We start from the raw sequence: 24,955 nt of genomic DNA, 5'->3' as shown, positions 1-24,955 counted from the left end.
AAAAGGTTGGACAATCTTTGGAGGGACTATACCTAAAGAAGTCTGTGAAATATGAAGAATAATTGCTTAAATTCTAGGAGAATGTAGACAAAAGTAGCTCAATTTTTTGTTATAGTCCGAGTTATAGCTAAGTAAATATCTGTGGAATAACCAGAATTATGCCACCATTTCCCAGGGAAAATGGAGAGTAGAATGAGCAGTATTTGTCGGTAATTTACTAGGATCTGCTGATGATCAAAGATATTTGTTTATTATTTTATTTACAATATTTGAGATATATATCTTCTGTAGAATACCATCAATTCATTGAGACTTTTTGAAGTATAATCCGAGCTATAGCTAAATAGATCTGTGGGATATCAATAATTATGACACAATTTCAAGGGAAAATTGAGAGTGCAAGTAGCAGAATTTGTCGGTAATTAATTACTGATCAAAGATATTTGGTTTTTATTTTATTTATAATATTTTAGATATATATCTTCCATAGAATATCATAATTTTATGGAGAGATTCTTCGAACTTCTGTCTTTTTTGGTGTGTGGTGTAAATGCACTTGCCTCGGACACTGTGCGACAAGGACAAGTGCTGCCACTAGTACCACTAGTGCCACTGTATGCTGCACTGTCACTCTTCATACAGAGTCGGTTGTGTCCTGCCACTCGAAGGCGTACATAATTCTGTGGGGTGCTTCCCCAAAAATATGACCACACAAGCCGCCCCGACCCGACTCGACCCGGACCGACCCGAAAACCCAACTGCTGGCAGAAGACTGGATGAAGTAGGACGTGCCCATCGCATCGCTGTATGCAGATTAGGCAAAAATAATTTATGATGCTCAGCCAGGCGAATCTACCCAGGATCTAGCCAGACTATCCCCAGGACCCCCCGCCCCTCCCCAAAAAAAAAGGACTCCGAGTGCAGCAGGGCTGTGGTGGCTGCTGTGAAGGGCGACACTTTCAAGCGGCATTTATCAAAGCTAGTTACCGGAAAATTGTTAGCCCCACACACACTCGCAGTCGGAACGGGATAGACGGGTATATAGAGGGTCCTGCCGACTGCCGACTGCAGACTGCAGATAAAATCAACCAAATAGAGAGCAGAGAGCGATTATAACTAATTTTGTGCAAATTTCATCGCGTGCTGGAGCATCCAGGAAAAAAAAAACCATGCGAATGCGAACCACTAAAAGTATTAAGCGGTCGAGCATCCCAGAGGACACACACGCACACATATGCTGGCTGTCACAGTATCTGTGTGTGTGTGCGAACAATTTTGGGTCGAAAGTTTGCGGCACATTGATTAACTCTTTGCGGCATGCCACCGTTTCGCCCCCCGCCCCCAGTCCTCCCCCTGCACGTAATAATAATTTTTCATAATTGCTGGAAAATAAAATACACTCGACAGGCATTTGCATTTCATTCAGTGAAAGCCGAAACGACTAACTAATTAAAATATCTATGAGCTAATCAGTTGATGGAGGGGCCAGCTAATGGACTCTCCCCATACCCCTTCATTAGAGGGGATCTGCAGTGCGGCAGAAGATATAGTATTGTGCAAGTGTTAAGCTCTCATAATCACATTCCAGGCCAAGTTTTTCAATCGAAACTTTTTAAAGACGAGGCCCCAATGGTACGGCACGGCACTGTATGAAAACTTTATGCATAAATAGAATAGAACGGAACTGAGCTCGTCCTGGGATTGAGATTTGATATGCAAAGCGGGCGAGAGGGCGCCCCCGGGAAGGCAACACTTTGTGTGGAGAGCGGAGAAGTGCGAGGTTCCTGGCTCCTGGCTCCTGGCTCCTCCTAATTAAACCGCTCTCTCAATTGACATCATCTCTGGGTCTGGCTCTGGCTCGGCAGCGGCTGTCATTCATTTCAATTTCCAACCATTTGGCTCTTTATCTGGGCCATAAACTTCAATCGCATTCAATAATTTTGCTGTCTTTTATGAGGCGGACTTCCGTTTTACCCGCAGCCATCCAACCATCCATCATCTCCGTCCTGCGTTTGTCCTATATCTACGACTGAGAACCGAGTATAAATGCAAATCCTGGCAATTCCGTTTTTAATTGCATTGTTGCCTCCGGTCTTTCGAGATCCTGCTAATGAGGAGACGAGGAGCAGGAGCTCCATGGCATTTCCCAGGCATTTCCATGGCTACCTGGCATCTGAATCATTCCATTGATTAGCTTGCGGAATACAAATTATTGCCACGGCAGGCTAATGCATTTTCATCATCGTCATCATTATTGAACAGGCCGAAACCAAGGGCTTGGGTTCTGGGGAACTGGGGGCATTCCTAATTAGCTAAGTAACTGCAGGAAGCCAGGCCCAGTGGCCGTCTTTCGAGCTGTCCATAATTGATGGCCCCAGCATTTGGCCTATTAATTATATTACGCTTTTGCTGGCCCTTCTTTTTGGCTCAAACATCAAATTGGTTGGGGGCTTTGGCTGGGGCGCCAGAGCGCGTTAATAAATTCCCACAAACGGGATGGCGGCTGGAGGATGCAAAAGGATGCTGCCTGGATGTGGAAGCCACACATATTCGTCATGTCAAGCGCGCGCGGGGGAAAATGATTTAAAACAAGCAAAATGTTTGCGCATTTTGCTGGCTTTTAATTTTGATTGCAACTATTTATTAATGGCAGGCAGGCGGGCAAGCGGGCAGGCGGGCAGGATGGATGGAGGACTGGCAGGATGTAGGATGCACGGATGCACGGATCCCGGATCCCGGCTGCCACTGCCTCGGAGCCGTGTATTTTTAGCTGCGCTCCACTTAAACTCGATCCAATTTGCTGAATGCTGCAATTTTGTGCTGCATTTGTTTCCCTTTTGCTGCCTGCCAGCCTCTCCCTCCCCGTCTCTCTGTCTCTCTTGATTTTGCATTATTTTTATTTATTTTCGCGTTACATTTAAACTTAAATTAAACGAAATGACACACATTTCTGTATATTTCTGTAAATTTCTGTATATTTCTGCTTTCTGTTCGAGTTTGTGGTTTCGTTCACTTCAGTTTCTGTTGGGTTTCGGTTCGGCTTGGGGTTGGGGTTGGGCTTGGGGTTGGGGTTTGTGTCTCTGTCAGGCGTGAGAATTTAACGATGTGCGTGGACCCAATGTTAGCTTTGTGTCGAGTCGAGTCGAGTCGCCTGCTCTCCGCCATGCCCCATATAAGGGCTACAGTTGCTAATGAGTCCCGTATTCGCCGTCGTATTGAATGCATCATCATATTTCATCAGTATGGGGGAGTAGGAGTAGTCGTAGAAACTTTAGCACATAATTAACAGTCAAAGTAGTAGATCCTGGCATTTCATTTGGGGCGGGGCGATGCGGGGGTGGGCAATGTATAAAATGTGTCTGCATACTCGTAATATTTGATATGCCATCAAATAGGGGAATATTTCCTAGGACTAATCTGTTTGTCCAGGCATATTCGTATTCAAATTTAATGTTTTACTTTTCTGATTCTTTTGGGGCAAAGAAAGAGCCACGAATGACCCACATTTGGGTGGGCCTCTTCTGGCTCCAATCTCAGTCTCTTACTTTTGAGGTTGAGGCCCAAACTGCCGGTCTATCCCTGGAAAATAGCCATTAAATTTTGAAACAATAATCTGGCAACTGTTTTCAACCACAGTCCCTGCTTCGAGCTCCCTGCTCCCCTCCCCCCCAGTTCTGTACAGAAATTGGCCAAAAAGCAGGGCAGGAACTTTGAACTAATTAGAGTTGCACAGGCGGAACAGAACGTAACAGAACGCATGGCAGTTGTCGTAAGAGCAACGGCAAACAGGGCCCCCCGAAAATTCCAGCTCTGCCCCATGCCACGACCCAGGGGAGGGGGTTCAGGGGGGGGGGTCAGAGTGCCGCAATATTGACAAGAAGCCCAGTAGAAACTGCAGCAGCAACAGAGGCGGAGGCAACAAAGAACGATTCCGATTGCGGTGACAACAATAAAAGGCAATGCATGGGGAAGGGGGGGAGGGGGCGGTCGTCTGTGGAGGCGTCATTGTCATTGTCGCTCTTCGCCGTTGTTGGCCAACAAATGAGGCAAGAGGGAAGGAAGGATGTGGCAGATAGAGCCTGCCACAACCCCATGCACATAAAAGCGCAGCAGTGGCTGGCAGCAACAGCAACAGAGCATCGAGCAAACGAGAACTATGCAAGCGCATTTGTCGGTTTCAAGTGCCACTTGGGAAATCATCTTTGTGTGCGCCTCCCACCGACTCGATGCAACACGGCCCAGCGCCCAGCGCCCACCCGAACACGCCCCGCCATTCCACTGCCACCTCTGGGGGGCGGCTGTAAATGAAAACGAGACCAGAGCCATGACGTTGACGCTGGAAAGACTATGGTGTTTGACAATAAGTTCACAGGGGTGTCCATGGGAGGTTTGGGCTGGAACACAACAGATCAGAGGTCAATTTTCGGTGCTGGAGGTTCGGTTCTACGATACATATAGTAAATGGAATTCAGGGATTTACGATATTCGGATAAGGAGTGGAAAATATAGGAGCCTGATTAGGACACTGCCGAAAGCTGTGTGAAAGGGATATAGGAGGTATATATGCAATGACTACACCATCGAATGATCCAAGGGACACCAATTCTAGAAAGAAATGCCTAGAAACGACCGTGGGGCTGTGCTGCATTACGCGCGATACTTGTGCCCTGCAAATATTTATTATCCGTACGGAAAGGGAATGTTTTTATAGCTATTTAAAGAAGACGAAGGGAATTAGTGGTAGAGGGAATTCTAATCCTAGCATAAGATCCTAAAATGTTCCATCTATAGGGTATGCTAAGGGCAGAAATGTGATGGGAAAGACAGCTTCGATTTAGCTGAAACTCCTGATTCGTTCAACGCTAGTTATATGGTACATAAGTACCTTCCCTTCCCAAGTACTCTTTACAATACGAATACTCGTACATGCGAGCACTTTAGCCACAAATCACGTTACCATCTCTATGTTGTTGTGCCATTCCCACACTAATCCGTGGAGGAGTCAAAAGTCCACCTCCCAAATCGACAGAGAGAGAGAGAGAGAGAGAGAGAGAGAGGACGAATAACCCAGTGTAGCATTTGGTATTCAAATTTTTGCCAGGCAGTTTTCAGAAACGGGGGAAATTAGGAGGCCAGATGTCGGGTGAGAGGGTGAGCGGGCGGGCGGCTGTTACTGCGGATGGTATCGCATCCCCTTTCAGAGGGTCGGTCGGTGGGTCAATGGCTAATCGGATTTCGCAGTTCGTAGTCAGTCAACGTGAAGCAATTGATGGGGGTAATTCAAGTGTGCTGCATGCATGAAACATCCCACCTACAAATACGAACACGAATGCCTACGGGCTGCCGCACAGGGCTACTCCTACCCCCGAACACATTCACGACAAGAGATCGATGGTCGTTATGAAAGCGGAAACGGAAATGCGATGGCCGTTGAAGCAGCACTGCAGAATGTACCTTGGCATATCGAACAGGAAAAACAACGACTACGACGGCGACTAGCTCTGGCTCTGGCTCTGGCTTTGGAGATGGAGATGGAATTTTTGCACTATTTAAGCCAACATTTCTCATCCACCAATACCCCGTTCTACACCCACAGCTCTTGTGGCCGCTGCAGCGCTTCAAGGACTCACGTGGCCAGCATTTGCTGCATGGCGAGGCGCTCAAGTATGGCGTCGATTTGGAGCCCCTGCACTTCGAGCAGGACGAGCCGGTGCGTGTGATGACCAAAGAGCTGCTGCACACCGAGGCGGGGCCCATTCGCACCAGCGGGTCGGAGGGGGACAGGGACACAAAGGCCGGGGAGGCCGAGGATGTACCGCCGCACATGCCACATGGTCGATGGGAAACTGCTGCTGCGACAGGCGGCGGCACCACAACGCCAGTGCCGAGTCTCGAGAGCGGCGGCTACGTCTACAAATGGCAAGTGGGTGACTGGTCCAAGTGCTCCCAGGAATGTGGAGCAGCTGGCAGCGGTTTGCAGGTGAGTGAAGAGAGTCCTGTTCCTGGTAGCCAGATTAATGGGCGCAAGAGCGAAGCTCCATTGGCCGACATGCTCGGATGAGACAGAGGAGGACCCAAAGAATTTTAGGAAACGGAAATGGCTGTGGGCTTAAGGTCTTGTAGAACATAAATCCCCTTCAGTCCCTCAACTAAATCCGTTTTTAAGTCTAATCATTAATGAATATGCGCTCTCAGTAGCTGCCTTCTCAGTTCTGAATGGTTCTGTTGTGCAAACAGAGTGTCGTAAAAGGGAAAGAACCCGACGACATTTATGCAATAATTAGGCAAGTGCACAGGACTCCTGGCTCCAGGCTCTCGTTTCTGCCTCAGCTCCAGTAGCCTCATAAAATCAAGCACAAGATTAAATATTTTAACAGTCAAAGGTTTCCTCCTGCTGCTCCTTATTTTATGTGGAAATTTATTCTTCTCTCTCTCCATCCCATTCCATTCCATTCCCAAAGCGACGCACGTTGAGCTGCCAGAGAGAGGCAAAAGCAAAGGCCAGTGGCAGCACTAGCACCAGCACCACCGACGACAACGGAAACGATGTCGTGGATAATTCAGAGTGCACCGCCCACGGCCTGGAGATGCCCGACACGTTCCAGAGCTGCGGCAACGAGGCCTGTCCGCACTGGACCAAGGGCGAGTGGACGCTCTGCCAGCAGTCGAGGTGCCACGGACGGAATACGGCCGTGCAGCGCCGCGAGGTGGGCTGTCGGTACGAGAACGGCACCGTGGGCACTGCCTGCGATGAATACGAGAAGCCGCTGCCACGACAGGAGTGCTACAACGAGCGATGCAAGGGTGTGTGGCGCGTGGAGCCCTGGTCCGAGGTGAGTCCCTTAGTCCTGGCTGGCTTATTAAAGGTATCCATTATTAATCCGCACTCCTCCTGCCCCGTCCATCTCCCTAGTGCAATGCGCCGTGCGGTCGGCAAGGCATCAAGTACCGCATACTGCAGTGCGTCTGGTACGGGAGTCGAAGGCCCGCGGGCAACGTGTGCAAGCACCAGCCTCGTCCGGCGGTCATGAAGGTCTGTAAGAGTCCTGCCTGCCAGGTGAAGTGTAAGTATTGATCGTGGACACACAATATTCTACCATATACCATATATGGCCTTTGATTAACAATTTTGATTTTCTTTCTTTCTGATGGCGCAGTATACCCTTCGGCGGCCCTGCATTGCCGGGACTCGTCGCGCTATTGCCGCAACGCCCGCTCCATGGGCCTGTGTCGGCTGCATCGCTACAAGGAGAAGTGCTGCAGCTCCTGCCAGCAGCAGCCCAACCAATATATATTCCATTAGCTTCTGGCGAGACGGCATAGGCATCGGCAACAGCAACAGCAACGGCAACGACAACTCTACGAATTCTGCAATTCTGCAAGCAATTACTCTAAGTACCCCCCTAAGTACATCTAAAGAACTATAGCAAGAAATTCAAGTTAAACTTATCCATATGTATGTACTACCTGCAACACTCCTGACACTCCCGCACACTTCTGACACTCCTGACACTCCCGACACTCCCGACACTCTGACACGAACACTGACACTGACACCGGCACCGATTCCAGTTGAATATTGTATTGAAATGAGGCCATTAGAAAATAGCAATTCGTTCGATTCGAAATTTGTTACACAGCCATAAACCACAGCAAGAGAAGAGAATAATTTATTGAAATTCCCCCCAAAAACCTAACAAAAACGTAACATGTAAGCATGAGCAAATATTTGCAATTACGAGTAAAGTAAGGATAAATATTGTTAGATCTGCCCCAGGACTCGTTTCACTCGGGCAAATGATTTGCCAAACAAGAGGGAGCGAAACCCTTTTGTTTGGGCCTCGATTCGCCAGGGTGAACAGGAGTCAGTCGATGGCAGCAGCAGCTTTGCTTTAAGCAATTAAAACCATTATAAATTAATGACACGGAAAAATACTATAAAATGCAGCAGCAGCAGCAGAAAGCGGCAAACTATGAGGATTAGGTTACATTTTCACTATGCTAAAAAATACATAAATAGTATGGAATATGGTATATGGATTATGGAATAATATCCAAGTTAAGGAAAAGGAATGTCTAGAATAAATCAACTTAGCAAATAATGAATGTAAAGGTTGATGTATGACTCGACTAATTGCTGATTCAAATCCAAGATGTAGTCAAAATGTTTAGCGAATATCTCCACACTAATCAGCTAAAATCACTAATCACTAAATGAAGCATGACAAAGAAAACAAAACGAAATCCGCACTGTTACCTAATGTGAACCAAAATCGAATATTAACTACAAATATGTATATGTAAATATTATAGCAAATGAGAGATATTTACTATAGAGGCATCTCCTTATCGAGCTGCACCTTGACTATGCCATTGTCAATTTTCTTCACTGAATTTCCCTTGTTTTCTGATTCTGATTCTGCATTTATCAATTATCAATTCGCCTATGCCCCTATGAATATTGTAAATAATCGATTTCGGCAATTCATTTGAAGGCTTACCTTGTATGTAATTTAAACAAACGAAAAAAATAACTATATGAGAACTAAATATGTGTGCGTATTTGTAATTAGTTTTTTATGAGCAAATTGTTTTATAAACCCTAACATAAATTTACATGAGTAACATAAATCAGGCAGCATGTTAGCTGCTAACTATAGTTAATAGCTAACATACAATTAACAGCCGAAACAGAAACATGACGGCAGATCAGATCCAGTAAATGTTGAACGCGTACATACATATTTATATTTAAGCTGTTAAGTAAAAATTATAGATACGATAATTAACGGAAACAGACATAAAGTCAAGGAGAACCGAACCCTAACCAATGTTGAACACAGACAGACCCAAACAGACCCCAACACCCGCACACACACACAGACACCAATACTATCATACAGCAAGGATATGGATAATGTATTATGATCGACGTAAGCAAATACAGCGAAAGCAACTGCTAATTATTGTAAGAAATTAAAACAAAACCGGAAATAAATATTAAATATTGAAAAACTTGTGGCAGAAATGCACTGTTATTATTATTAGTGGTCGCTAAATTGTATTATTGGGGAAAATATCCTTGATCCTTGGTCCTTGATAAGGACTTCGTCAGATCAAGGATTTTCTTCCGATTATAGGAAGCCATCGCACGCATAGATAGGCCCAAAAATAGCCGAGAAAACGAAATATGTAACTCGGAGTCCTTATCCAAGGATCAAGAATATTTTTCCGATCACAGAAAGCCTTAGCACGTCATAATCGCCCCACATATAATGTGGAAAACAAGAAATATGCGACTGATGAAAATATCCTTGATCCTTGGTCCTTGATAAGGACTTCATCAAATCAAGGATTTTCTTCCGATCACATAAAGTCAAAGCACGTCCTAATTGGCCCACAAATAACGTAAAAAACCAGATATATGGGACTGGAGGAGTTATCCTTAATCCTTGGTCCTTCTAAAGGATTCCATCAGATCAGGAAAAATTTTCCGATTACAGGAAGCCGTCGCACGCCCAGATCGGCCCACAAACAACGGAGAAAAGAAGAAAAGAAAATTGCCTTGTATTTTGTTGTAGTTCAAAAAACTGTCGGTAGGGGCGCCACTGTGCAGTAAAAAAACCAGCGACCTTCTGCTCATTTATGTTCGCCTGGTATCCCAAAAAATTTCAGTCGATTGAGCGGTCGCAAAAATGTGCCCCCAAAAGTATGCAACACATTTTGGCACCAACTCAATTTGCAAATGGTAAAACGACTGAAAATTTTCTGGGATACCAGGCGAACATAAATCAGCAGAAGGTCGCTGGTTTTTTTTTACTGCACAGTGGCGCCCCTACCGACAGTTTTTTGAACTACAACAAAATACAAGGCAATTTTCTTTTCTTCTTTTCTCCGTTGTTTGTGGGCCGATCTGGGCGTGCGACGGCTTCCTGTAATCGGAAAATTTTTCCTGATCTGAGGGAATCCTTTAGAAGGACCAAGGATTAAGGATAACTCCTCCATTAACATATATCTTGTTTTTTACGTTATTTGTGGGCCAATTAGGACGTGCTATGACTTTCTGTGATCGTAAGAAAATCCTTGATTTTATGGAGTCCTTATTAAGGACCAAGGATCAAGGATATTTTCATCAGTCGCATATTTCTTGTTTTCCACGTTATATGTGGGCCGATTAGGACGTGCTATGGCTTTCTGTGATCGGAAAAATATCCTTGATCCTTGGATAAGGACTCCGAGTTACATATTTTGTTTTCTCGGCTATTTTTGGGCCTATCTATGCGTGCGATGGCTTCCTATAATCGGAAGAAAATCCTTGATCTGACGAAGTCGTTATCAAGGACCAAGGATCAAGGACATTTTTATCAGCCATATATTTCTTATTTTCTGCGTTATTTGTGAGCCGATTGGGACTTGCCATGGCTTCCAGTGATCGGAGAAATATCCTTGGTCCTTGGATAAGGACTCCAAATTACAGATTTAGTTTTGTCGGCTATTTGTTGGCCAATCTACGCGTACTGGCTCTCTGTGATCGGGAAAGTATCCTTGATTTTATGGAGCCCTTCGCAAGGACCAAGGATATCAAGGATCAAAAATATTAGGCGTGCCTCCCCTTTTTATAATCGGAATAATTTCCGCTCTCTTTTGTATGGGTGATTTTTTAATAGTCTTGTTTTATAGTAACTTAGAAACTACGTTTCTAGATATAACAACGTACAATGTATATCCTTAAACATAATAACAAGATCATTTTAAGTCTATCGCTATGTGTAATAGTTAATTTCAATGAAATCACTGCTCGCCCTACGAGCGTTCCTCGGCCAGCAATATGAACAGCAGCCTCGGCACCTCATCGGTACAGTCATCGGCATCCCAGGGGCAGGAGCATCCAGAGGTCCGTGACTGTATTGTACGCAGAGACGGAAGCCATTGGTAGCCACTGGTAGTTCTGCAGGCTCTCGTTTATTGTAGTACCCCTTGGTCAGCAGCAGAGAGTGGTCTCCTCCTACCAATGTACAGATCGATTCAGGCCGCCGGCTAATTGATGTCCCAGTGGTTGTCATTAATGTAGATTATGGGAAACTTGTGTGGAAAGGCGAAATCCGAAATCACGTTGTGGTTGCTTCTCCGCGGTGGGCTGCAGGAGTTCGTCGGTGAGGCCTGACCTCAAGAGTTCCTCGTTGAGATTGAGGTTCTGATACTGCTGCTGATGACAGTCCACGTCCACATCATTGGGTAGATGCGGCTTGGGCACATACCGCGTGTAAACACCCTACGGCTGAATGGCTGAGAAGGGAAGGAGCGGCGACTTGTCCCTTTTGTCGCTGTGCCACCTCGATGTACAGTTACCCCGGTCCGTGTGGGCCACTGCAGATCGGCTTCCCAATAGTGATATCCTGGAAAAAATATCCTTGAAAATTAAACAATTCTAATATCATTTTGAGGTTCTTACGAACGTACGCCTAGAAGGCATGGCATTGAAGGAGGCAATGGATGAGTACCAGGACTGCGCCGATTTGGAATCCAGTGTGACACACATACAAGTACATATATCTAAAAAAGAATGCACAAATAAAAATAAAATCAAATTAGTATTAATTTTGTCGATAGTATCAATGGGTCCAACACTGTATAGAAACAGCAAGAATGAAACATTAGACAAGTAGCATAAATGACACAATAGCAATGGCTTCCTAGATCATGGTAGATCTATAGTCAGTTTGGACGAATATATCTGTATCAATCCAAGTTATCTATTCTTTAGATATCCCCTAAGAAATTTCAAAATTAGACATTTTCTGTTTCTGTTTTACTTCTTTATTTTTTTGACTTCTGACAAATTAGTGGTAAGTTGCAAGGAAAATAAATGAATGATGAAGAAATCAACTGTATATTCTACAGCGGCTACTCAAGCAAATGCATTATGCCTGACTATTATGAATCGAATCATATGCCAAAATCGCATTGGTATACGATCATCGCTCTGATGGTCGTGCTAGTAGTCATTTTCGTTATCATACTCTTCGTAATGATAATCGGAGTGGCCAAATATAAAAGCGGTACCAATGAAAACAGCAGTAGTAGTAGTAGTAATCCCAATACCGTACGTACCACTACAACTTGGGGAGTTATTAATCCAGGAGTTATCGGTGGCGGCCCTGCTGAGAGCGGTTCAGGGCCGGGACTCCCACCGAATCCGATTGGATGAAGATGCTGGTGGTTTCAATAAAAATAATGTAACAAATACATACTAATTTCTGGAAATATTATTGCATTTTCTTTAAAAATGGCTTTAACACATCGGACCTGGCCAACTTGGAAACCGTTGAAGAGCAAGTGTAACTAAAATTTATATTTTTCGTATTTTCTAAGGAAAACCGAAGTACACCAATTTGTTTGAATTTTATCGCACGCCAGATTGGACCACAAATAGTGGGGAGTTGCAGGCTAAGGACTGAACCAAGGATCAAGGACATTTTTCCGATCACAGAAAGCCATATCACGCCCGGATTGGCCTACAAATGCCACAGAAACCGAAGTTGGTCCACACATTTGAACTTCGCGGCTAAATTTAATAACTAGAGATGACAAAAATAATACGGAAATGATATCGATACTTTCGTTGGTTGTACAGTGGCGCCCCCACCAGGTGTCGCCACCTACTTGTCAAGCTGGGAACTATGGGAAAGGGTCCGATTGTTTCCGTTTCCGCTTTACAGCACTTCAGCTTGAAGTTTTTGGCGCCAAACACCAAACACAGGCAGGCTTAATCTTTGATTGCGAATAAGCGTTACCACTACAGTATCTACGACTATCTTTGCCTTGGCACAGGCTGGAGCACATTTGTATATGTAGAGGAATAGTGGATCTTTGCATTTCCTACGTAGTACGTACATCACATTCTTTGGCACCAAGAAAGTATAGTATAGTATTAGCAAAGCGACGACCTGACGTAACCGTAATTGCAAGAGCACTTTTGCTTCTATTGCTTGTATGTATCATGCCTCATCATGTATCTCATCCTCTCCTATGCGCGGATTCGACAAAGTCGCCGTAGAAACCGAGTCTGCGAGTGGGCGTACAACGGAAATTACCCATTTGTGTGGCACTTGGAGATCGTTAATCTGAATACATCCTAAGCCCAAATAGAAAAAAAGAAGAGCATTTTCAGCCGGCTAAACGTTGTATTCTACTCGTATCCACAAAACAATTGACAATGCAATCCATGCAATTGCATTTTCAATCAATTTAAATGGCCGTCCTGTGACGTCTGTGGGAAAAATCAAATGGAAAATCGATTTCAGATACAGATTCATGAAGAGAATTGGTGAGAGACTTAGAGAGATGTTCTTTTCTTTCGGGAGATCAAGATGCAAGACCCGAATAAACCTCTAGGACCAATGGAGGCATTGGAAAGGTAAGGTACAAGGAAAAGAAGCCCCAATTCGAGTCTAGAGAATTACCTGTCGGAGGATTGGGAGGTCAACCGATTTGGGTAGTATTTGATCAATTTAGTTGCAAAAAAGGGATTTTAATGGCAATAAAAGGCTGCGAAACAATACAAGAACTAAGATGATAGTATTCGAAATCCATTGGGAAACCTACCATAAAGAAGTGTTGTTTCAAAGATCCGAATGACAACGGCGCTCTGAAACAATAAGTGAAATAACAGTAGTAGAAACGGCGGCGCGTTGATCCGTAAAGTACGCTCAGTGTCAAAGGAAATCATATTTTATCCAGCAATTAGCGAAGATGAGCCAGGCCGGGCCGGGCCGGGCAACAGCGATTTGGACTAGGTACGAGTATATGATAGAAGTACGAGTACATTATATACAATGATCCCGTCTTCCAATTCAATTAAGTGGAAATTGTGTCACGCGCCGCTCACTGCGAGAGACTTGTTCCACGGCTTAGAAGTGGCTCTGTCTTGGGATGGCAGGGCATGGCAGATGCTCGGATTCTCGCTTAATGAATCCCGGGAGCGGCACACAGTTTCACTTTAGCCACACAGATTTCTCCACTCATACCGGCCTCCCCACATACACCCCCTCCATATACACACGGCCACGCACACAGGCAATCAGAGAACATAATATTTGATTAAGAACGACACTTGCTGATACTCGGATTATTTTGTCGTGTTTCCAGAAACGATGGACACACAGTCCAGATCAGTGTCGCGAGGCACGCAACGGTGTCAACTTGGCGTGCAGCGCAAAATCCACAGTGTCCGTGCCGATCCCCAATCCACATCCAACTCCAAATCCAAATCCAAACCCAAACCAATACCCGAACCGCAGCCGACCTCGCACCGGAGCCAGGAACAGAAGCAGAATCAGAGTCTCCATCAGAACCAGGAGCATTTGCAGGCCCATCTACAGGTCCCCGAACCGATCCCGACTCTCTGCTGAGCTGCGAAAGCGACAACTCGCATCGGACAGAATGCCGACCATCACCGAGGACTGCATCGATGGCTTCCAGCAGTACTATTCCCGGCCACCGGAACGTCCCAAGAAGAAGTCCCTCAAGCAGATGGTCTACGACTCCGAGAACAACTCCTACTTCGGACGCACCATCGATAGCTGGGGTAAGTCGATAAGTGCCACACGGATCTTAGCTCTATATCCATTACGTAAGTGCCCCACGGCCGCAGTGCCGCAGTACCGCAGACTCAAGTCGGTCTGTCGGTCTGTTAGTCGGTCTGTCTATCTGCCAGTTTGGATTTAATCAAAAGAAATCTCTTTTGTTGTCGCATTAGCGCATACAAATACACATTCAGAATTCAGAATATCAGACCTGAACGCAGAGATACTCGTATTGTATCCACTTAATCCGTCGCTATGCTTCTGCATCTATGAGTCCGTTTTTTATTGCCTGTCCAATGACATTTCGTGGGCCCCACCGTTGGATTCGACGGGACTCGACTGTGAGCTCTGTTCTGTTCTGCTCTGATCTGTTCGGAGGTTCTGTGGGGGGCTTACAAGTACATACCCATAGAGTACTTGTCCAACATATCGGTCAATTATGCCATTATGCAATCAGTCTATGACCCCAGCTACAGCTATGTTCTGTAGAGCAATCTTTTCGACAAATTAAATCCGTTGGAGGCAGTCACCTGCTGTTCAGCTTTGACCCCCAAAAGGTATCCTCCCACGTACCTCACTGATGTCTCAAGGGCCTGAATGCTGCAGAATCCTTTGGCTAAACCGATTAAATAGGGGAATGAAAGAAATTCTGCGCTTAACTCTCTCGAATATGCAAAAGTTTTGGATAGTCGTTCCATATTTTGGCGCACGAATAAAGCGACTGGGCAGGGGGCTTGCCCCCGATTTGATTACTTTGTCCTTCTTTCTGTATCCTGAAATCCATCTCATAATAAAAGCGTATCTACATACATCCTGTCTATAATATGCCTATATCATAGCTGCTAAAAGAGATTCCTCTACCACATAACTTTGGATGATTTTGCAATGAACGTATGGGAGCCTGGAATTGTATTGTATTGGGTTTACCTTGAGGGGGTACTCCACGATGCCGTCACCAGAGCTGGCCCTCTTCCTCTTCGATGTGTCCTTCGTTCTGAGCGCTCAAAGGCTGCCTCATGGTCCTGGCCATTCCATTCTTATGCTATGGAGATGAAAGACCAAAAGAGAGTGAAATATTTATGGGAACATGTGAGAGAGTGGAATGTTGAATAGTTGGTTCGACATTATTTTGGTGGGAATGCCAAGTAGCTGGTGGGGTGAAGAACCCACCCCATGTGTTAAAAGCAACCCCAGAGAGCCGTGGAAAGCAGTGGCTTGGAAGCTTCTTGGAGTTGTACGCAAATTTGTTGACTGTTTGTGTTCCTTGGATTTGGTTTTTTTTCCCCCTTTAGTTAGTTAGTCTCTCTGGCAGGCCTCCTTTTGTTTCTTCGATTGTATCGCATGTCCTGTGGCCGCTTTCGGAAACTGGTTTTGCCCTCTGTTTGGCCAACGAATCTAGCCCAAAGGCATACACACACAGATACGCACGCACACCCTCAAGCAGTGAGATGTGCCTGTGTATTGATCGGGAGCCGGGGCGGGAGGGTTGTTGGTTTTCGACCGAAGGTGAAGGCTCAAACGATCGGCTACCGGTGCAGGTACCACCACAGAATGCTGCACTGAAAGAAAATTCACTCGTCATCATAATAAATCCTTGGCTGGATGTGGGATTCTAAGTGGGGCATTCTCTCGGTGTGGCCATGAGCAATTTGCACTTAATGTGCATCAAACGCCACTAATCACCCTCTGCCGCGCCTAATTAAAGCAAGTGCAGGCCAGAAACGAGACATTCATTTCCACGACAATTACAAAGCCCCGAGTGCGAGTGCGAGTCCGAGTCCCAGCACAATGCAACCCAATCTCAGTCCAGAAAACCCAGCCCAGCCCCAGCGCCAGCCCCAGCCGCAGCGCCAGCCCAACCCCAAGTCGGAAACCACCCATTATTCCGCATGCCGCAAACCACTCGAACGAGAAATGCCGCCAAAAGCGTTTTCCACTCAAAACAAACTCGGTTCTCTCAGAGTGCGCGGAGAGAGAGAGAGAGAGAGAGAGAGCGAGAGCAGCCCGGACGAAAAACCGAAACAAGCCCAGCCAAAAACTGACTCAAGCCAAGTCCGTTGTTTGATATTGACAGACTTTCGAGTTTGGTTTGGCCTACAGTCTGGATTGGTTTTGAGCGGCGACTAAACGTGCGACGGCAGACTGGAAAATACAAGTCGAGACGAGTCGAGTCTAGTATTGAAACCGAAATAAAATTCGAGCTACGGAGTTCCTTCTCGGAGTGTTAGTTGGGTGGTGCCTGGAGAGGGGAGCCAGGGCTTGCAGGGCGGTGCGTGAAGTGCGTCAAGTTTTTTACAACAGACAAATATCGCAAGATACTCGTAAAGCCATAAAAATATCCATAAAATGCTCGAAATTTTGTCACGCCCGAAACGCTGAACCACACACACACACACACTTGCGTTTAGAAAGAGTAAAACTTAAAGAAGAAGCAAAATATCTCTGGGTTTTGGGAGTCTCTGGTCTTTTGAGGTTCCGTTGCCCAGAAGAACGAGCGAACGCCGCTCTGCTGTTGCTTCAAAAAGGTGTGGTTGTTTGTTGTATGTGGCCTGGTCTCAAAGCGCTAAGAGCACACCTAAGAGATACAAGCCACACACTCACAGATACGCGTACGCGCAAGAGTGCCAGAGTGTGTGTCTGTGTGTGCGCGTTTGGCAAGAGCTGGCATAGTTTGTTGTTGCAGCTCGGATGCAAAAATAAGTAGAGATATGTACATACATATATGTGGACAGACGAAATGCAGCCGAGATACAATACTTTCGTATCTGCCAGCTTGCCAATGCCGGGTCAATGCCAATGCGGCATTGGAAGCGCCACAAAGAGCAACAGTGAAACGGAACCATGCCGCAGACCGCATAAGACTCTCCTCTTCCCTCTGTACGGCTCTTGCTCAAAGTATCTGGCGGATACACCAACTTGTTGGTCTACAACTGGAGGAGGCTCGTCCCCTAATCGTCGGCGACTGGTGCCGTGCCTGCCTCCTGTTGTGGCAAGTAAAGAAGAACCGAAAAAACGCGCCAAAGACTGCCACAAAGGCGAGAGGGTGGAAACGGGTACGACTAGAGTGAAGCAAAGAGAGAGCGAGATACAGAGCGGAAGAGCAAGAGAGGGAGAGAGAGAGGTGGGGTGGTGGCGGTGGCGGTAGTGAGAGCCCGAAAAGTGTGTGGAAAAGAGCCAGCAAACGTGTCATCCGCATCTGCGAGTACCAACCCAACACTTTTGTAGATACATCTGTGCCAGTGCCAGTGGCAGTGCCAGTGCAAGTGCAAAAAGGAAAAATGAATGAAAAACTGTAAATGGCAAAATATATAATTCTGAAAATGATTTTCGAATTATTAGCAATGTTACAAAACAGTCGGCGGGCATAAGACTGCGACGAAACAACCGAAAAAGTGCGCCGCAACAGATCCAAAGATCCCATACAAGTCCTGTACTTCCCTACAGTGTTCTCATTGTTTTTGTTTTGTATCCCCTTAGATTCGAAATATCGACCAAGAGTGCTTACAAACAAAGTATTTACTTAAGTAATCCACCGAAAAAAAAATCAAAAAATAAAACATCTTTAAAGTAAAGAACCCACCAAATCATGTCCAAGGCACAACCCATGTCAAAGTCCTTTACGGACGAGGATCTGGCCAACATACGTAAGCCCAGACCCTTCCATCTGGGCCAGTTCTTATATAACTCCGAGACGGGCACGGTCATGAACAGGGATCGTGCATCATGGGGTAAGTTATAGGCGGCTGCTCGGCTGGCTACTCGTAATATTTAAATGGATTTTCTAGTAGTTTAGATATTGGTATTTCCAATGGGGTAATTATTACCTCGACTCTCAGTCGTAGAACAGGCAAACGTGATTATTTTGGATCTACTTTGTTTCAACCCCAATCATAAATCACTTGGTATGCCTATACTTAAAACCTCTCTCTGGAGCCTTCACTGTACGAGTAATGTGTACCCTCAATACCTCCCCATTTCCATGTCGAATGGCTCACATTTTCGTTGAGAGTTATTTTAATTACAGTCGTTCCATTAGACCTTTTTGTGGGTTGTGAATGGTGGCTGGTGGCTGGTGGCTGGGGTTGACACACTTCGAGGAGTGGAGTGGAGCGGAATGGGGAGTCGCTGGTTGCACTTGAAGTGCAATTTCGTTAGAGGAACGAATGCTGGCCAAATTAACATGATACAGAAAAGTGTTCGCGAATGGGGTCGAGCCTTGGGAACCTGCATCTCTGTGTCTCTCTGGCAATTGCCGCTACTTAAGCAATCGGATATAGTACATGTTTTCATCTTTCAATTGGATGGAAAGGTTGTGCCTCTGCTGGGGTCGCCAAAAGTCTGACTATTGGCATTTAAAAAGATATTCTTGGCAAGCCCAAGGCCCACTGGCTATATATAGACCTATATACGAGTGTCTAGTGTGCAATGCAATTATGCTGAAATGGGCATGGCGAAAGCCCGAACCAAAGGAAAATCCAAATAAAAAGAAGAGCATGGGAAATAGTGGAAAATCTCTAATATTCGAAATATCTTTCTCTCTGTGAGAACATCTCTTTGAACTGCATTCGCAATGAAAACAAAGCAACAAAATAATGAGAATAATGGAACAGCTTTCAAAGAAATTTAGTACTTCTTTGGGGCTCTGTTTTTGTTTGGAGTTCTCTTGAAAACACAAAGAAACAATGGCTTTAATTAGTAGTTCTCTTATTTTCTTTGTTCATTGCCTGGAGCTATGTTTTCCGAGTACTTTTCTCCAAATACAAAACTCAATAGCAGCAATAAATATTTCTAAATTCTATTGACCCCAAGCATACACTTTGATCTTGGCTTGAACTCACTCTCTTTGCTCGGGGTTCCTCTCTTTCCCTCTTTGGGTTCGAGCTCTGTTAAATATCTCTTGGCATTTGCTGGCCAACTTCTTCTGGGAGTTGAGGTTATGTCGATACTACTCCGCTCTTCAGAGGCACAAACCCGCACACATACGTACGTAGTACCCGAAGAGCGATCACTCAACACACTCGCACGCACACACCCGTTTGGAGAGCTCTAATTGCTTGCTCTTGAGCGCATCCGACTCATTAAGAGAATTCTCTTAAGAAAATCTAAGAGTCCCAGCGCGAGTCTATCTATACGTACTTATAGATATATGTGTGTATTATTATTATTGTATCTGGATGATTCAGAGAACGGCTTGGCGGTGCTCGGCGTCAGTTGGCCGCCACTTTCCACGAACTCGAGAACTTGGGTTTCCGATTCCCCAGCTTTGTTTATATCTGAGTAATGCCGGCTGTCTGGGTGCCCCCTTGGTGATTGCCCCGTCGATTAATTAGACGGTTAACCCATCGTTGACCGACGACAACTCTCAAGTGATTAATTCAATCATCTCAATTGAGAGTCTCTGGGGCTTGGGTCGCTCTCTCTCTCAGTCTTCATCTTAATTGTAATCTAATAAGTATTTCCTCTTTCGCAGCCAAGATTGGAATATTCTATGTGGCCTTCTATGGAGTGCTCGGCGCCTTGGTGGCCATCTGCATGTGGGTCTTCTTCCAGACCCTTGATCCTCGCATCCCCAAATGGACCCTCGACGAATCGATCATCGGCACGAATCCAGGTGAGTAGTACCTTGAAGGCGCACCCCAAAATGGGACTAACTTTGGATACATATTCCCTTAGGTCTCGGCTTTCGTCCCCTGCCGCCAATGGACAATGTGGAGAGCACTCTGATCTGGTACAAGGGAACACAGCATGAGAACTACAAGCATTGGACAGACTCCCTGGATGACTTCTTGGCTGGTAATATCATCTGGGCTGGAATAACTAACCTCTTCTAATGCTCTGCAAATATTACAGTGTACAAGGTGCCTGGCCTGACTCCCGGTCGCGGTCAGAACATCTACAACTGCGACTACAACCAGCCGCCGCCGAAGGGCCAGGTGTGCGATGTGGACATCAAGTCGTGGACTCCCTGCACAAAGGAGAACAACTACAGCTACCACAAGAGTGCCCCGTGCATCTTCCTGAAGTTGAACAAGATCTATGGCTGGATACCGGAGTACTACAACGACTCGAAGGACCTGCCCCAAACGATGCCACTGAGCCTCAAGACCTACATTGCCGAGGTCGAGAAAACGCAGCCGCACAAGGTACAGAAGGAAAGGACAATCATAGATCAGTATTATTATGAACACTTATTTATAGCTCAACACGATCTGGGTGTCGTGCGAGGGCGAGAACCCTGCCGATCAGGAGAACATTGGAGCTGTCAACTACTTGCCCGTTCGGGGCTTCCCCGGCTACTTCTATCCCTACCAGAACTCCGAGGGATACCTGAGTCCTCTGGTGGCTGTTCACTTCCAGCGTCCCAGGCGTGAGTGGTCCCAGCAGTCCCTTCGAAGATCGTTCACTACATGTATACGTATCCCTTCCCCTTTCAGGTGGCATCATCATCAATGTGGAGTGCAAGGCCTGGGCCCGGAACATCCATCACGATCGCAAGGAGAGGATCGGCTCGGTGCACTACGAGCTGCTGATTGACTAATCTGGGATCGATCAGATGGATATGATGGATGTTGTGAACTATTATATGTAGACCTAGGAGACACACCGTACGGGCGATCCAGAGTCCACGAGACACCAAATCTATGAACGTTGCTAAATTGCAAAATTAATTGTGAAACAGTCCCACGCGAAACAAGAAACATTTTTTGGATATAACTATTTACTATTTACCATTTACCGTTTACTATTTAATGTGTAGTCACCTTTACACGATATTTTGAAATTTGAAAACCCCATAGATGCTCCGTAAACCACAAATTAACGTAAATTTCTTAGATATCACAATTTAATAAATTCGAATCTCTTCTTATACAGAAAATATATAGCTATAAAAAATATATATTTAGCGAGAATGTAGTGTACCGCCTAAGAGATGATTTTAATGATTATGAGCAATGTTTTTGCATTACAAAACAAACAAAAAACAAAACAAAATAATAATGATAAATTTCATAATAGTTTACAAAACTGAAGGCCGAAATGGGGAAAGAAATTAAGAAGAACAACATTATTATTATAATAATACCATCCCTAATAATAATAATAATAATAATAACGAAGGCTAGCCAAGTATGAATCTCATTAAGCGCTGCGAAAAATGTTTTAAATGAAAATCAAATTCAAACTGCCATTTCAACAAAATTTGACTACCATTTCTGGCAAAAGAGAGATAAATAAAAGTACATTTTAAACACATAATCGCCCTTTAGATATTTAAATTTATAATGATTACTATATAGCGAAAGAAATGTTTACTAACTGCACCGACAAATCCTTTTACTATACATTTACTCGTGACCACCACAGACCAATTTTTGTGAACCAAACGATCCCCTTAATATTACGTAGTTTCAGTGTAGATCATATTTTTAGAGAAATGTTAAAGCCCATCCGCATTACATGAAAACAAGCAAAGAGACAAAGTTTAGGAATTGATATTGGCAACAGAAACAGAACAGAAAAAGAACAGAAACAGAAACATAATTTAATTGTAAGCTCCACTATTATCTATCTACAGAGAGTGAACTGTGGCCAGCGGCTGAGAAATCACTTCACAAATCGTTTTCAATAAAAGTCAAATGAAAAAATAGAGAAACCCAAAGACAAGCTGTGGAATTTTTAGCGGGCAGAAGCGTTGCCACAATGTAACGTCTGAGAGCTGTATATCAGCTGGTTACAACCTACTTAGATACCACTTATACCAACTCATACCAAGATTAGGCAGGTCCATCAATCTGGGTGCTCGCATGCCTCCCCGTCATATGGCCACACATTGGATTTACGTAAACGTAATCGTCTGCCCGGTGCCTGATAAGATAGCGAATGCCTCAAGGCACACGGGAACTGCTGATAAAACAAAATCACTGCAATCTCTGCCGTCACCTCGAGGCACTGGTCACTGGTCACTGGTCAGCGACCATTCGGATGGCCAACTGACAATAAATACAAAACTTAAAAGCCAGATTGATACGCTTTCACCCACCTACATACATACATATATGTAGATGTATATGGCGGTCGTCGAGAGACACATTTATTGAGAACTTATCGGGCCGATTCGGCCAATTGCGTCATTGGAAATCATTAACAGAATGCTGCTGCTGGCTGGTGTTTGCTTTTTGATATATTGTTTATTTTTAAATTGCCAGGCGAAAGGTTTACTTTTGCATTTGTGCTAATCAATTAGGGGTACAAACTCATCAGCGCGACTATCGAACACGTTCCCATTCACGCTATCGGGAGATCGTTCCCTCGAGGGGCACTGAGGGACAGAGTGCCTCAATCAAATGTTGAACGCACTCAAAGTGTACCCGATCGGAGATCAATATTTGGCTGTTAAAATTCACCAGATGAGACAGTGTTTCACAAGGGGATCGATCGCCCGGATTCAGGTTTGCACTGGTACCGGCACCAACACCAGAGGCAACATCAACATCCATCCGATAATGGTGTATTAATCAATGTGCTAAACGAACCTGCAGATAGTTGAAATATATTGTCGATGATGATGATGATGATGGTGGTGGTTTATCGATAGCCCAATAAAAACTCAAGGAGCGAGCATAGCTACTCCAAATCTCCAATACAGAAATAATTAATATTTTAAGTTCTTTGATAAGATAGAGGCTGGTAAAGCCAACAGAATTTATCACTCAGATGGTAGAGATTTCTTAGAGCACTCGAAAGTGTTCAGTTCAGTTCGGTTTTATGGTTCCATACAGGTTTTCTTTCCACATTGACGTAACAGCATTTGTAGTTCTGTGGCTTTTGTTTCAATGATTCCAATCCACAAACAATATCAGCGAAATCTTTTCAAAATTTGTATTCAGTGACGTCAAGAGGGAGAGGAGCCATTATGCTCGATCGCTTTTGTGCTCCGAGAGTGTAATCAATAGATCTAGACACAGACATGCATGTACTGCGATATGTATGTGTCTGGGGGTATATTTTAGCAACCATCTAATTGAGAGCTAATTGGCTACAGAGGATTGTCCCCTCTCTTTCGAGTACAGACTGCAAATAATGACAGAAATCACTCGCTAAATGACAGAAATCAAAACTCATCTCTAATGAGGAAGCCCAATGGGATCGGGGATGGAAAGATCTCTGGGCACACACCCACACACAGACGGGAATCACAGCTGGAAAAATCACAAACACTTCAGTTCAGACCAGATAAACTGGTTTGCCAGACACATATGTACATATACCCCGAGGGGCCAATGGAGTAAGTAAGTATCTTCGGGTCGGGTCTCGGTCTCGGTCTCTGTCTGCTGTAATTATCATTTGCTTAATTCAGAGCTGAGATTCAAGTTGAGGCTCCAGTGCGACAAGGGAACTTCTTTCATGAAAGGAGGATAAACAGGGTTTGGATATAACCAGATATAACCGACCTGTTGGGGCTACAACAAGCAGTGGCAGGGGCTTTTTCCGAACATAATTTCACACATAATTTGTACGGGTAATGGACTCTCCATGGACCATTATGGATGGGGTTTCCTTCTTATCAATTGCTGATTGGCATCTCCTTCCATCTCGCTGTCGAGTGGGCTGCCCCGCTCCACTCCCAATGAGAAAACGGGGAAATGCGACTTACAATTCTTGCACCTAATGATGTGCTGGGCCGACTCGTACTCTTGGGGGATAAAGTCGTTGTCAAGTGTAATTTAATCAATTTATGATGATTACAAAGGGGATGCCATGCCAAGTATCCATCGAGAACAATCCCAAGGATACATTCAGGGGGCCGTCGGTCTGTTCTGGAGTTGCAGCGGGGTGGCGGCGGTGCGGGGCGTAGGAAATGCTCGTTTATGGGGATTAATCAACTCAAAAGTGCCATGACATTGTCAAAAAGCTACTCGTAAGAATGAATCTTATAACGATGATTAAGGAACAACAGAACGGAGCACCACTGAAAGCTTTGTCATGGAAATTTCCCCAACAGGTCGAAAGAACGATCCTAAACATTGGGTTTTAATGCAAGAGGCAGCCAGTGGAAATCACATGCAACGATAGCGGTACATTAAGCATAACGGCGGAGTAAGCACTCTCCCTCCCCCCACTCCCCACTCTCCAAACTCTGGAGCAGCCAATGTACTCCACTCTGCGCGCATGTCGCAGTGGGACAGCGGGAGAGAGACATAGAAACAGAGCGAGAGACAGAGAGACAGAGTGAGAGCGTGCAGCTGTTGGATTAGTGTGTGTGTGTGTGTGTGCGTGTGTGTTGTTCTTTGTGCTTTTTATTTGAATATTTACAAAGATGCCGTTCCGTTTGTCATAGATGACTACAGGGGCGCATTACACTGCCGGAG

The 24,955-nt window shown here is 45.1% G+C and overlaps 3 protein-coding genes across 10 annotated transcripts in view; 2 read left to right on the top strand and 1 right to left on the bottom strand.

Annotated features, from left to right (window-relative positions):
* The window catches only part of LOC6593454 (protein madd-4), a 67,776-nt gene extending 58,761 nt beyond the window's left edge, over positions 1–9,015 (top strand). For 4 of the 5 annotated variants that reach the window (XM_002018700.2, XM_026988037.1, XM_026988038.1 and 1 more), the window contains 4 exons: positions 5,597–5,980; positions 6,462–6,833; positions 6,914–7,064; positions 7,158–9,015. In XM_002018700.2, the coding sequence (XP_002018736.2) occupies positions 5,597–5,980; positions 6,462–6,833; positions 6,914–7,064; positions 7,158–7,303 (1,053 nt within the window). In that variant the 3' untranslated portion in view covers positions 7,304–9,015. The remainder of the gene's footprint in view (positions 1–5,596; positions 5,981–6,461; positions 6,834–6,913; positions 7,065–7,157) is intronic. The other variant, XM_026988039.1, reaches the window with a different exon arrangement.
* A 1,743-nt stretch (positions 9,016–10,758) lies between these two features.
* Positions 10,759–24,955, bottom strand: part of LOC6593338 — a 29,882-nt gene continuing 15,685 nt past the window's right edge. The window contains exons 8-10 of one of the 2 annotated variants that reach the window (XM_026987655.1): positions 15,513–15,627; positions 11,461–11,553; positions 10,759–11,396 (exon numbers count right to left, since the gene is read on the bottom strand). The gene's annotated coding sequence lies outside the window, so the exon portion shown is untranslated. Of the gene's footprint in view, positions 11,397–11,452; positions 11,554–15,512; positions 15,628–24,955 lie in introns of both variants that reach the window. The other variant, XM_002018704.2, reaches the window with a different exon arrangement.
* LOC6593456 (sodium/potassium-transporting ATPase subunit beta-2) lies at positions 14,228–22,245 on the top strand. Of its 3 annotated transcripts, none has more exons than XM_026987658.1 (7): positions 16,723–16,863; positions 18,063–18,313; positions 20,056–20,196; positions 20,259–20,378; positions 20,436–20,728; positions 20,784–20,952; positions 21,020–22,245. In XM_026987658.1, exons 2-7 carry the CDS (start codon positions 18,172–18,174, stop codon positions 21,121–21,123), a joined length of 969 nt encoding a protein of 322 aa, XP_026843459.1. In that variant the 5' UTR covers positions 16,723–16,863; positions 18,063–18,171; the 3' UTR covers positions 21,124–22,245. The 3 variants fall into 3 exon arrangements, with proteins under 3 accessions (XP_002018738.1, XP_026843459.1, XP_026843458.1); XM_026987657.1 differs by having other exon boundaries at positions 16,728–16,808; XM_002018702.2 differs by lacking the exons at positions 16,723–16,863; positions 18,063–18,313 and adding an exon at positions 14,228–14,587.

This window comes from Drosophila persimilis, unplaced genomic scaffold, assembly GCF_003286085.1.
Source record: "Drosophila persimilis strain 14011-0111.01,24,50 unplaced genomic scaffold, DperRS2 tig00000124-arrow-pilon, whole genome shotgun sequence".
Taxonomy (NCBI): Eukaryota; Metazoa; Arthropoda; class Insecta; order Diptera; family Drosophilidae; genus Drosophila; species Drosophila persimilis.
This window is presented reverse-complemented; position numbering and strand designations above follow the sequence as displayed.

What these genes read in the sequence shown, in the direction of transcription:
- LOC6593456 (XM_002018702.2), top strand. Translation starts at nt 14,443, where the DNA reads ATGCCGACCATCACCGAGGACTGCATCGATGGCTTCCAGCAGTACTAT. An exon ending in ACGCACCATCGATAGCTGGG is followed by an intron (nt 14,588 to 20,055) that starts GTAAGTCGATAA and finishes CCTCTTTCGCAG; the next exon opens with CCAAGATTGGAATATTCTAT. An exon ending in CCTGGATGACTTCTTGGCTG is followed by an intron (nt 20,379 to 20,435) that starts GTAATATCATCT and finishes CAAATATTACAG; the next exon opens with TGTACAAGGTGCCTGGCCTG.